The sequence below is a fragment of the Festucalex cinctus genome, chromosome 1 (genome assembly GCF_051991245.1).
Source record: "Festucalex cinctus isolate MCC-2025b chromosome 1, RoL_Fcin_1.0, whole genome shotgun sequence".
Classification (NCBI taxonomy): domain Eukaryota; kingdom Metazoa; phylum Chordata; class Actinopteri; order Syngnathiformes; family Syngnathidae; genus Festucalex; species Festucalex cinctus.
In genome coordinates, this window is record NC_135411.1 from 58781267 (window position 1) to 58795460 (window position 14194).

Genomic DNA, 14194 nt, shown 5'->3' on the forward strand with positions numbered 1-14194 from the left:
GGACGCCGTCACGGACGCTGGTCAAGAGAACTGTCGATCGCTGTCTAGTGACGAAGATGGCTTCGGCGAGGCCGAAAGAGACCGGGCCCAGCGCACCAAAGAGCGGGCCGGCCTTTTCTTTTCCATGGACCGTCACAGTTCGGGCTACTCGACGGTGCAGAGTGTCAGCCCAACGTCTTCGTCCTGCTCCTCTTCTTCTCTTGTCCAGTGCACGCTCCAAACTTTTCCGACGTCCCCCAACAAGGCCGCCTCTGCTCATTCCCAGCCGGGCTTCCGCCTTTTGGTCCCCATGCAAAGGCCCCGGGGCCACTCCAGTAAGCAAGTGAAGCGGAAGAACTCTGCGGCACACAGTGGAAGTGAGGTGAGGAGGGAAGAAGAAGACGAGGAGGAGGAAGGAGAAGATGAACAGTATTCATCCAATGTGAGCTTTCGGATTCTATAGATGGCGAATGTCAGTTCACGATATTCAACTTTGGGTGACATTTCAGGATGTACATAAAAGCCATTTCAAGTGAAGAATGTCTTTTAGTTGAGCGCAAAAAGCCAAATAATCCCAATTTGGACCAAAGGCATTATTAATAAAAGACATTATTCTGGGCTGGAATCACAGACTAACACCAAATATTGTAACAATAGAAGTAATGGATGTATTGGTAAAAAGGGAAAACCAATAGAAACTATTTCATTGATAATCAAAAAAGAACTGCATTGTCTCATACACAGAAAAAGAATTGCACCACAGAATAGTGTTATTTACATCTGTAGGAGGAATGGAAACGATACAAGGGGGTGGGGGGGCTCAGTGAATGGCTGAGTTGCGTTATGATGTCACCCCAGTTTGTGAACAGTCGCAATGTGACGTAGTATCATTAACCTAAGAAAGTCATCACTGCAGTAAATACTGGGAAGTGGGGAAAAATACGCCATAAATGAAAAACTAAGTATGGTGGTGACTGGTGAGGGAAAAAAACTGAGTGTGCCTTCTTACACCTTACGTTGGGACCATCGCAAACAGAGGGCCCCTTTGTACTCAATATTAGGTGCAGGTTTAGCTGTCTATTTTGTCCCATTCTGTAGAAAGATTGAACAAAAGGCGGTTTGTTTGGTTGTTTGTTTGTTTTTCATCACAACGCTAAATGTAACCTCTTGGCAGCACTAATTATCACACAGTATTTCATTTTTGTTTACATGGGAGGAAAAAAACATACCTCCCATAAACTAAAACCTCTGGTTGTCTATTATAAAACCACCGGCTTTTCTCAGGACCTTTTTTCTTTAAAAACAAACAAAAAAAACCAAAACAATAACCTCATTAGATGGTTGCAAACTGAGGTTAACCCTACTTGGGTTATTAGGAGTTTCATTAGTTTTTTAAATGCACTGTCCAGACAAGCACATCTTGTACTGTATTTGCCAAACCACTGAACATGCTGTGTGCTAAAGGTACTGTTACCATTTTATGTTAGAAAGGAAAAAAAAACTGTGAATGTTAACATGTGCTCTTCAGTAATAACAGCACACTAAAAAGACACACTGCTGAGGTCTACAGTCTACACAATCAAAATGTTATTTATTTTTCACTTTTTTTTTTTACCCCACCCCCAAGTAATTACAGGTTTTCTTTCGTAACGCCAAAGTCTGGCGTTTTTTTTTTTTTTTTTTTTTTTTAAATTAATCATCATCATCATCCCACTATCCCGGATGGATTGCAACTGGATAATTGTTTAATACTCAGATTTAAAATGACTTTGTTGTCGGGGGAACGAGAAGGTCAGACACATGCAGGAACTTCATTTTGATGCTATGATGGCTGACTGAACATTCATATTATATCTCAATATCAGTAGTGTATGAACTGGTTCTCTCATGTGTTTTCGTTAATGTACATAGTAGTTCTTGTATTTTTTAAGTGAAGAACAAATGTGCCACTACTACTTGAAAATGTGTTCAAAATAAAATGGTAATTTCTCACATTAGGCAGCATTTTTCTACCGTACATTACGCAGCTGTGATCTCCTTGAAAGTGTTTTTTTTTTTTTTTTTTTTTTAAATAAATAAATCAAGTGTTCTAAATGAATATTAGTAATGTAAAAATGCCAGGTGCTTGTCTACCCCTCCCTTCCCCCATTCAAATGCCTGTATTTTATGAAATAAAAGTCAACACATTTTCTACCATATAAATTCACTCTTAACCTCTACAATTCAAAGCTTTGCTAGAACAGCTGAAAATTATTTGGAATATGTACCTAGAAATGTCAGTCAAGTCAGGTACCAGTATGTGTAGCCTACTTTAGAAAATGGATGGATGGATGGATGGATGGATATGAAATGACATCCTGACCTGTACAATAAATATGTAATGGTCCGCTTTGACGACGGCGGTGACGTAGTCCAAATTAGTCGCCGACGTCCGCTACGTCGCAAACAACCAATCCGTACCCTAGGTTGGCGCGCTGAAGTCACGTGAGCCCGGTGCTCCACAGTGAGTCACGTGGTGCGTTTTGTTGACTATTCGCCTGTAATTTCGCGATGTATCCGCGAGCTCGCCGCCTCTCGGGAGCTAGTGCGCCGTCATCGCCTCGCTAGCAGGCTGGCAGGCTCGGAGGGCGAAACCCGGTGATGGGGGAATGCGAATTCTAATGCTATTACAGGAGATCCGTACATACGAAAGAAGAAAAAGGCCAACAGTGATGTTTTTATTCTTGTCAAATTAAGTCAACGGAGGAAAGGGGACCGCAAACCTGTGAAGTTCACCTGCAAAAAACAACGGTCCTGAGGTAATTTCACGATTTACTCTTAAAGCATGCCAATAATTAACGTAGGTGAATGTTTTAAAGGTGAAAGGAGGAGATGTATCCGCGAGACAATATGTAATTCGGTGAATTTATTAACGCTGAACCTCAGTGCCATCTTTTAACATTCATCAGGAAGCCTGGGATTGACGAGCAGGTTTGTTGTCCAATCAGAGGGCTGTAAATTCGCTGTGAGCCAATCAGGGTGTAGTGAGGCGGCAACAAGGAACCGATCCGTCTTGAGGCGTTTCTGTTTATTTCTTCAGAATACAAATAAGTGGACATCAATTTATAAACATATATGGTTATTATTCTGAAGTGCGCAAGCATTGTGTAAAACCAAAATGGATAATGACGGTAAATTGCATTTGTTTAAAAAAACAAAACAAAAGACAAAACAGGTTTGTTGTCCAATCAAGAGAGCGTTAACATCGGGATTGGCCAATCAGGGAGGATAAAGGCGGGACTAGGGGCAACAAGGAAACGTTCACGTCTGAGGAATTTTTATTTCTTAAAAAAAAAGTATTTCTTAAAAATATTGCCAAAGATATTAATTCATTATACGGTTATTATATGTAGCGACTTTGTTCAAATTAAACGGGATAATGAAGGTAAATTGCCGTTTAAAAAAGTATTTACTTTGCTCGTTGCCATATCTTCCTCCTACAAGGATTTTTTTTTTTTATCACCCTACAAATAATTTCTACCCACTAATAACTTTTAGCCGAATGATCTTACTCCATACATATTCACCCTATTTCACTTCTCGCATTTGTTTTTATGAAACAGAAACAGAGACCGCATTTCTCGATTGACTTTGTACCTCGTTGTAACTGTTATAATTCATAGTCAAGTGTTTTAAAAATGTTGCGCTTGTTTTGATTAAACTTTGCTCCCCCCCCCCTACTAGCTTGACAGGAGTTCAACATACTGCTGAAAATGGCTATCGCAAGGCAGTTTGGACTCTTGGTCTGGAAAAACTACCTTCACCAGGTAAGTTGTGTGAAGGTGCATGCATTTGGTGCAAGTGTCAGTTGGGTGTGAAACGATATGTATACGTTTTTAGATCAGAGCGGTTGTAAATTGAGTCACACTTGGCTTTCTGCTGTTGCTGCTGATAGTTGAATGTGAACACCTATTACATGTTTTACAAGTTTTATCTGTAAGGCATAAAATTGCACATGGAAAAAAACCCTGAGATAATGTAATGTCACAAGCTTGTATGGCCTTTTATAACAGAGGATGTGGCAGTGTTCAGAATTAACTAGTTGTATTCAAACTCATAGTAAATGAGACTCATCAGACACTGATGCCATTTAAAGTCCCCATCCTCTGATTAACCAAAAATAACGTATTCTATTCTACTTCAGGGACCATTCAGAAGCCTTGTCTTACAATGAAAAACATCCAAGCCTGGCTACACTTTGTAAAAACACACTTGTAATCGCCCAACTATATTGTAAGTTGGAAAATGTGTTATGGATCAATGAAACCAAAGGTGAACTTTTTGGCCATAATTCCAAAAAGTGACTGTGGAATTCTGAAGATGGATGTATGAAAAGCAAATCGTGAATCAGCAGGGGTTCACTGTACCATGAACTATAATCAAAATAGATTTGGTTCTGCATGAAATGGTGTCTGCTTAGGACCTCTGCATACGGTATGTGATTGTGAGGGAGGAGTCTATTGACTCCCATATGAAGAATGACTTCTGTAATGCCTACATCATGAAGATAATACATCAAACTGACCCTAAACTAGTCCCCATGAGCGTGGACTATTGGCACGTCAGGCTTTGTGCTTTTCTGAATGCTGGCTTTCCAATATCAGCTCAAGTTTGCACAATGTGGCACATATCCGATATGCACCCAGTGCTTTTTAGTACAGCACTGCTTGTTGCGCCATCAAATTTTATCTTTAAACTCCCTTTGGCTTCACTCTGGTAACACACTGAGAATCTCAGTGGTGCATATCTGACACAGGCTCAGTTTGCATGTTAAATGACCTCATCTGCATTTGTAACACACCGTTTTTACCAGACCATTTAAAAGAGCCGGTATTTCCGGGCGTCCCTGTTCTGTAAGCTTGCTGTAAACCGCAATTAGCACAAAGGTGAGGAAAGCGAAGAAGACGTTTGTATAGCTGTCATCTTGTAAAGCAATATGGCATTGATTGAAATGTGATCACATTTACAGAATTAACATTGCACTAAGAAGTTCTTGTATGTTCCAATTACTCATCACAAGAAGCCAATTATGTGTGCTTTTAAGTAGTTTCAGGCTGTCGCCATGAGTTAGGAAGCGTTTCGTAAGAATGCGTGGACCCTATCGTTTCATTTCTCTTTATCAAACGATCCCGTTTAAAACTAAGTTGCCTTTGTCGTGTTCTCTCTCCTCACTTGTGGCTTCACGTCTTTAATTGAACATTTTGATGTTGTAAATAAAAGTCATCTAGCACTTCCTGTGAACTGTGTGAACTCAAAAGTCACCTCTTTTCACTCATTGGATCTAATACGTTACAACGTATCCGGCATTACAGTTAATTGGGAAATGGAACAATTAAGATGTCTGGCAAGGGAGAGTCGTTCTTCTTTAGAAACACTTAATCATTATACTAATCCAATATAACAGTTGACATCATCCACATCCATACTTTGACAAAAAGGCTGTAAACACTACTAGTACATAGTACATACTAACTAGTCTAATATACAGTGTTTTCCAACTTTTATTTTGTCAAGGTTCATATTTTCCATTACAAAAATCACACCTAAAATTTATACACTGAAATAATGACGATGTCGTCTCCATTTCCTCACAAATTTGCCGAATCTGTGTGACATTTGGGTGAGTTTAGTGGATCACAGATCTATTCTGTTGTATGAATGGCAAAAAGTGGATGCACAGGTTAATTAATTGTATGTTTCGGTTTTGCCTTCCATTGCTCTGGGAGAAGAAAGAAGTGTGTGTATATTTGAGAAGCAATTGGCAATGATCACCCCATTTATTGACTGAACTCATTCATTTTGGGGACAGAGGCTCCCTGTGCTTTGCTTTTTCATCCATAGGCACAAAAGAAATAATACATCATGTAAAATATCATTGTGAAACACAATACTGTACCAGTGTAAACCATACATTTTTGTTCTGAAAGCTCATGTGATATCACAAAGAGCTGGATGAATACAGTATATCGCCGTAAAATATAAAAGCAAAAGACTTTCTGCAAACAAAGCGAAACAAAGCTGAGAAGCAAATTTTCTTCTGAAACACTCAAGCTTCAAGTAGGATGTTTCCTACTTCCTCAGAAGCCTCGAATGCGGCAATTTAGTTCCTCTCGTTATGTGAAACCCATGACTGATAACTCATGACCAATAACCCCATGATTTCTATCTCCCCCCTCCCCCCACCAGAAACGTCAAATCCTGGTAACGCTGGTGGAGATCATCTTACCATTGCTCTTCTCCGGCATCCTCATCGTGCTGCGCCAGCAGGTGCCTTTCAAGGACTTCCCCAACGCCACCGTCTACGAGAGCTTCGCGGTCGGCACCTTGCCCAAAAACTTCCTGAGGCACTTGCAGTTGGCCTACGTGCCGGCCAACTCCAGCGCCGTGCGGCAGGTGGCGGAGGACGTGCGACTCAACCTGGCCATAGCCTCAGGTGGGTGGTCGTGAGGCACCCCACCGAGGTGGCAAATGGCTCTGTTTGGTGTCGAGTGTCAAACTGTCCATCCAACTATTGTCTATAGAAGCGGTTCGCAAACTTTTTACACCATTGTACTGCCTAAAAAAATAAAAAATAAAAAAATAAAACAAAATACTTTTGGCGTACCAGGTGTCACCATCATGACATCAAACGCAAATTCAGCAATTCTCAAGCGGAATTGAACACAGCAAAAAGTAAAAAGTGTAGTGTTAACATTTCAGAGTTCAGTTTTTGAGAGTTGATTTTAACTCCTGAAGTGTAATATTATAACATTTTCAGTTAATTGCTGTTATTATTATATTATTATATTAGATTAACTCTGAAGCGATGTAACTGATCTCTTCCTTTGCACCAATCGACGAACGGTGAAGCGTAATGGCCACACACTAGTGTAAAATCAACACTGACCAGTTTTGACTAGTATTAAATTTCATCTACCATCAGTTGTTTTAACCCCATCTCAGTGTAAATAAAACAACACTTTGAAGTGTTGTTTCAACTCAGGGGTGCCCAAGTCCAGTCCTCGAGAGCCTCTATCCAGCCTGTTTTCTGTTTCTCTCCACCAACACACCTGATTCATGATCAGGATCGTTATCAAGCTTCTGCAAAGCTTGCTGATTAGCTTATCATTGGATTCAGCTGCGTTGGAGGAGGGAGACATGGAAAACAGGCTGGATAGGGGCTCTCGAGGAAAGGACTTGGCACCACTGTTTTAACTATATTTAGTGTGGCCCAATATAAACACCTTTGAGGTGTCAAATTTAACTCTATAGGTGTTGAATTAACACTTGCAATTTTGCAGTATGGTAAGTCATGATAAATTCACACGCGAAAAACGTGAAAATTGTGGATATATTTTGTGTGAATAATTTTGAGACAAATCTCTCCCACACATACTGTAGATACTTGTATGGCTTCTGTTGAATTTATATAAAATAATCAACCTGTTTTATATGGAGGACCAAAACTTCCAAAATTTGAACTAAATAAATGACAAAAAGTGAAAATAAAAACGAATATAAAAAATAATTTCGAAAATTATATCTAAAAAAATAAATATAAATGGAAATAAATCATTTTATTTTCACTTTTAGTCATTTATTTCGTCATTTATTTATTTAGTTATTTATTTATTTATCTATTTATTTATTTAGTCATTTATTTATTCATTTAGTCATTTATTTATTTAGTCATTTATTTATTTAGTTATGTATTTTTAATTTTGGCAGCTTTGGGCCGTAATGCCAAGTCGAAATGTTATTCAAATGAGGGGGCGGTCCTAACCGTGTCTTGGGTTGGGCTCCACCGTTGCAAACTGTCTGCCATTGGTCGAGTGAGCAGCTCGGCAAACAAGGAAGTCTCGCCGGCTTGCAATGGAGAGCTCCAGCAATGGACGACGATCGTGTCCACTTGTCACTTCAACTTGCGACTTGAGTTGTTAGACAACAAGTGAGATCAGACAGTGGACAAGATCGTCGTCCATTGCTGGAGCTCTCCATTGCAAGCCGGCGAGACTTCCTTGTTATATTTTACGGTCAAATATTATGCAAATATATTTTAAGTGACTGACAGTTTTATGCCATCAGCAAATATGGTCATGCTGTATGTATCGCCTCAAAAAAGGGTGTGATCAAATCCTGTGCTTGATACATGATGTCTAAAGAGTTTACTGGTAGGATACTGTATAATAAAAGTGAACGGGACGTTAATGAACACTTGATAGGCTTTATGAATCAAGCTCAGTCATAATGGAGAGTAACATTTCACATTGTCAACCTCCTTTTGGTGTTTAGCACTGCTAGAAATGGCTTTACATGCCCAATTTGGCTCTGCCGGCCTGTCTGTCTTGAGTGGGGAAACTGCTACTGTTTCCTTGACACCATTCTTATTCAAAGCTGGCCATACTGGTTCTTCTGGAAACTGGGTCAGCAGAGTAAAAGGCACCACGCCCTGCTCTCATTTCAAAGCGAGCTCACGCAGACGCCTGCATCCTTTTCTCGACAGTTGCACTTGCCTCCTATGCGCGCACGCTGACTGACAATTAGCTGCATTGGGGAGCGTGTGGCTGCCGCTGGTCCCGTACACACCACAATGTCTGCCTAATGAATAATTAAGACGACCTCTAGTCTCCATTCCCAGAACCAACAATTAGTACGTACGCACAAGAACACCAAACCGACACTTCAGTTGTTCTGCGTGTAAAAACGCCTGCTGATATTTAAAATGTCACAGTCATGGTTTTGAAACGTCTTGAGGTTTTCTTGTTTTTTCACGGCATATTGCGAAACAAGACGTTGAGTAATCTCAAATTTGATTTTGGACTTGCCAGGACTTGTGCTGTTGCGAGACACAGGTTATTACAGTCTTGATTTCAATACAGCAACAGTGTCAGTCCAACAGTGTTGGATTTGTCGGTCATAAGTTGGTTATTAATTATTCATGGGAGAATTTCCCCAAACTACTTCTCAGTTGTAATATTTTAAATCATATTGAACATTTTGTCTCATCACGGATCTTTACTAGATTATAAGACTTGTTTTTCTCCTCCACATGGTTTTCAGTATCAGTAAGAGAAGCTTTATGGTCAACACAGTGCTCTAACGCGTACTAGAATTTATACAAAGTTACTAACCACGGCAAAGGCCGTTTTTGTAATTACTACCATTGCTTCAACCATTCTCTGCAGTTGAGAGGCTGCATCAAAGCCTTCTGTATGCTCTAGCATTAAAAAAAAAAAAAAAAAACATTAAAAAAACGTATGACACTTAAAACATTTAAAATCGAACATATATGTTTTTGGGAGCAAATGAGTTAAAAATTAGGGGTGTCAGGCGGTTAAAATTTTGTAATCGTAATTAAACACATTACTTCAATATGTAATACTCACAATTAATCACATTTTATATCTGTTCTAAATGTATAATAAAATGTTTAAAGTTTTTATACTCTTGTTAATATAAAAGTGGGAAAAAATGTTAATAATAATATAATAATAATTCATAACATTGAGTTAAAATTAAAAAAAAAAGTACTGTACTGTAAAAAACAAGTAGGATATTGATTTGTGTTGAGGTCATTTTCTGCCACTAGATGGCATAATTGCATTTGTAAGACTGTGACAGCTCAGTGTGTTTTTCTTTTCATATTAAGATGTATCTAATTTTTAACATGAAGTAACTTGTGAAATTCTGCACATATTTAAATATGCAAAATACAACTTGACCGCAGTCTCCACAAATGTAAGCATTATTATTAAATTTATTACTGCTAAATTTTGACGTTGATGTGTCTGCTGCTTTGCGACTGGAATTCCCACAGTACAGACTTTCCAAGTAAGGGGCGGTCATTAATTGCGCGTAAAAAAAAAATAAAAAATTGTGGGATTAAAGGAACTTTAAATTAACTTAAAATTAATGCACTAATTTTGACATCCCTATTCACTGCCTTTGACAAGTATACTTGTCAATTGTATTTTTTAGAGCGGTGCTAAATGGGGGCGAATCTGAGCATGCTCCACTGTAAATATCAAACTTGGAAACAACTTTACTGATGCCCAACCACCGGTAGATGACATCATTGCCCCATTTTATAGGAAATAAACACAGTTTCAGAGTCCATGGGAGAAATGGCTGTATTTTGGCAAACCTACATTTTTCTGCTGTCAATTATAAAAGAACGGGACGGGACAAAAAGTAGGGAGTCTTTTCTGTTATTTGGTAGATTCGGTTTATATATAATTATTGAATGTAATATCACGTGAGTATTGGAAATGTAAAAATTTTCTATAATGACTGGAAGTGAATGAGTTAAAATATCTTATGATAATATATAATTGAAAGATAATATATTTAAAAAAAAAAAAAAAAAGTACATTTTCCTGAAAATGTTCATCCTCAGTGAGCCAGTCTGTCAAATAGTCCAGCAAAACAGTCCCTTAGTATTCGTCCGGCTGAAGCATACAGGGCACGATGCAGCTGCTCGTCCTTGCTGTCTTTCCTCATTTCGAGGTTTATTCAGTTGGCCTGACCCAGATTTAACCTCCGAGGCTTGTGTGTAAAACCCCACTGCACTCCGAATACCTGCATGCGTGTGCGATAAGTGGAATGTAAATGACGCTTGAGAAATGCAGTTCTGGAACACACAGAAATATGACCAAACGCCAAAAGGAGGCAGAATATGGCTTTATACGAATGCGGTAGTGCTATCACATGCACGGTTGGTCAGCGTTTGATAATAATGTCTTCCTTTCTAGTGCATGGCTTTGAGACGGAGAAGCACTTTGAGGACTTTGTGAAGAATGACCCTCGTTCTGGAAAGCTCTTGGCTGCTGTGGTTTTTGAGAAGCCCTGCTGCCACAATGACGAGCCTTTGCCCCTTCAGGTATTGGCGCCACACGATATGGATCATTAACAAAATAATAAGTGGTGCAGCTGCAAGATTCTGATTTTAGTCCAAAAGTGGGATCAGTAGGGATGCATGATAATATTGGTGGCCGATAATTATCGGCAATTATCAACCAATTTGACGTCAAACAGATAAATCAGATAATAAAGAAATCAGCTGGTAATAATAGACATGCCACGTTGGTCCATCTGTTGTGTTTGTGGCTCAAGTTGTACCCAACTCCTCAACCCCTCCCCTCTCCTATGGGAGTGTTGCATATTTGTGACAGCATAATGCACGTGACCTTGTGTAGATGCATCATGGCGACATGGCAGTTGCCAGTGTTGACTTTATTTACTGCGTCCCCAAAATGTTACTTTTCTCTAGCATTTTTCAATCGTGACTGTTTTGTTTTGGCAAACTCAAAATGAGTTATTGGTTGTCATTGAAGCAGCGATATCAATACATTTCAGCTTCATGGTGCTTTATATAATGTTTCAATGTATTTGTACATGCTACACTTATAGTAGGACTCGATAATAGAGCTGTGCGATACTATAGATTTTGGTATCGATCGATACCAAGTAAGTACTGGTGCCAATATTGCCGATATCGATGCCAAGTACTTTTAGGTTCATAAAATATTATGGTATGTTAAATCATTTGTCCTATTAAAAAGTTTTTTTTTTTTTTTTTTTTTTTTTTTTTTTCAAAATAGACATTCTTGTTAGGCTCTTAAACATGCCATAATATAATATCCTCAATGGAAAGATATCTGGGCTGTTATTTAAATTTGCAAAGTAGGAATAATCTTCGTATTCTTAGTCCCTGTCACTCTTTTGCGATCAAAGAAACGTCAGCCACCAAAGTTCCTCTAGTCTAGTCACATTACACAATTCAAAATAAATAAATAGATAAATAAATGACTAAATAAATAGATAAATAAATGACAAAATAAATAGATACATAAATGACTAAATAAATAGATAAATAAGTGACTCAATAAGTAAATGACTAAATAAATAAATGACAAAAAGTTAAAATAAAAATGGATTTATTTCTATTTATAATTATGTTTTTGGATATAATTTTCTAATTATATTTTTTATATTCATTTTTATTTTCACTTTTAGTCATTTATTTATTTATTTATTTTGAATTTTGGCAGTTTTGGTCCTCCATAATGTTGTGATCCACAAACACTTAGTTCGACTAGCAGTTGAAAAAGCTCTAACGAAGCATCATTGTCATATTATGTCATTCACTGTAAAAATAATTAATTGTTACGCCAGTGCCACCCACTTCTGTGATTGGCAGGCTGGCACATGCGAGTGTGCTACAAAGGGATTGCACAAGGCACCTATGAGAAACCAAAGTAAACAAATAAATGTAAAATGTCGATACTAGCGCACTGTTACGATCCGATAATCACGTTAGTATCGATTCTATCGATACCTGGATCGATCTGCACAACCCTACTCAATAGTATGTATTCAAGTTAATTTTGCAAACAATTATCGGCTTACTCATCGGTTATCGGCATCAGCACTTCCTAAATGATTGGCTTATTGGTATCGGTTGAAATTAGCATTATCGTGCATCCCTACTTTTCAGACTTTTAAGCAGGGCTTGAATGCCTCCCAATTGTGTCCCCCCCAAAAAAAACAAACTCACAGGCATTTGGATCCAGTTTTTCTGTGTTGCTGATGACTGCAAACCAAACAATTTTAATGAATTGTGAAAAGCATTCATGCAAAACCGTTTGGTACCAGTTCAACTATTTGCCTTCATGGCTTATGTAATTATTCACCCAAACAATTTAAACAAAAGTCGTATTTGATTTATTTCCTTGACTTTTTATTTTTCACACACACCCATGCGTACAGGTCAGCTACCACCTGCGCTTCACCTTCACCCCTCGCAACGCTCCGCCCAAAGAGAAGTCGGAGCTGGACCCCAACAGCGACTTGGACTGGCACACGCTCAGCCTCTACCCACTTTTTCAACTGCCCGGCCCGAGAGAACAGTATGACAAGCATGGGGGAACACCTGGTGAGCGCTCTTCTTCTAATGGTCCTCTTCAGTTTCACTCTGAGCTGGAAAGTTGTTACTTGTTATTATGGCCTTATTTCATCATGGATTCAGTTCATGATTTTCCTCAAAATTCTACACAAAACAATCTATAATGTATGTGTTTTTTTGACTTTTTTTTTCAAAATAAATTTTAACTCACATGCACATCATGTAAGTCAGGGGTGTCCAAACTTTTTCATTTGAGGGCCACATACAGAAAATCAGAAGGACGCAAGGGCCACATAATGTTATGAAGAGAAATTGTGTTTAGTCCTAAAAATTGCACAAATAATTTATTTGTGCTTTTGCATATTTAGCAAAATGCTACAGTATATAACCAATTTATTTGTAATATGGCAGTAGGGTTATTATAGTTTTGGAATTTTTCATTTTAGTTAGTTTTTATTAGTTTTCAGGGTGGTTCTGTTAGTTTTTATTAGTTTCGTTCTTAAAAAAATGCTTAGTTTTAGTTTAGCTTGCTAGTTTCAGTATTAGTATTAGTTTTGTTTTTTTTAATGTGTATTACTTGTGCGCAATATTTAAAAAACACCATGGGCTCGACGTCATCTTTTGGTGTTTTTCTATTGGCTGCTGCTAGATGACGTCACTTCTGTGCGACATACTTTCAAACGTCATTATTCCAGTTTATATCAAAATAAATCTACTTAAAATCACATTTAAAATCATCCCCAAAGACTCATGCATTAAATGAATTACCAAAGACTAAAAATGAAGGACATGTTTGCTATAATTATAGTTAGTTTTAGTTAGTTTTGTAAACATCAAATGTAGTTTCAGTTAGCTTTCATTTTTTAAAAAGCATTTTCGTTTTTATTTTATTTCGGTAACAATATTGTTTTTGGAATTTTAGTTTTAGTTTTTTCATTAGTTTTAGTTAACTAAAATAACCTTTAATGGCACCTGTTTTTCGATACCCTCCCTTCTTACTTTGACCATCTCCAAACATTTTTGTTTTGTTTATTTTATTTGAACTGAGTCAATGCCATTTTTAGCATATGTCGCGGGCCACTGAAAAATGGACGGCGGGCTGCAAATGGCCCCCGGGCCGTAGTTTTGACACCACTGATGTAAGTTTACATGTACATACTGTAAGATATTAACACCTGTTGACATGTTTGACTATGATTGGTTAATTTTAGGTCAGGGTTGTAGGTCACATTAATGGTCAAAAAAGTTTTGAAATGATTTTCCTTGGTCTCATTTAATAAATAAAAATAAAAT

General features: G+C 38.0%; 2 protein-coding genes and 1 long non-coding RNA gene across 5 annotated transcripts in view; 2 read left to right on the top strand and 1 right to left on the bottom strand.

Annotated features, from left to right (window-relative positions):
* Nucleotides 1-1668, top strand: part of ccnf (cyclin F) — a 64663-nt gene extending 62995 nt beyond the window's left edge. For both annotated transcript variants that reach the window (XM_077497285.1, XM_077497294.1), the window contains exon 17: nt 1-1668. This exon is cut by the window's left edge and continues 22 nt beyond it. In XM_077497285.1, coding sequence (XP_077353411.1) covers nt 1-442 — 442 coding nt within the window. In that variant the 3' untranslated portion in view covers nt 443-1668.
* Nucleotides 1-14194, bottom strand: part of LOC144002387 (uncharacterized) — a 258898-nt gene that overhangs the window by 180240 nt on the left and 64464 nt on the right. The window lies entirely within an intron of this gene.
* abca3b (ATP-binding cassette, sub-family A (ABC1), member 3b) overlaps nt 2476-14194 on the top strand; it is a 46197-nt gene continuing 34478 nt past the window's right edge. The window contains exons 1-5 of one of the 2 annotated variants that reach the window (XM_077497170.1): nt 2476-2777; nt 3703-3785; nt 6205-6451; nt 10749-10876; nt 12766-12931. In XM_077497170.1, coding sequence (XP_077353296.1) covers nt 3732-3785; nt 6205-6451; nt 10749-10876; nt 12766-12931 — 595 coding nt within the window. In that variant the 5' untranslated portion in view covers nt 2476-2777; nt 3703-3731. Of the gene's footprint in view, nt 2778-3282; nt 3404-3702; nt 3786-6204; nt 6452-10748; nt 10877-12765; nt 12932-14194 lie in introns of those variants that run through there. The other variant, XM_077497178.1, reaches the window with a different exon arrangement.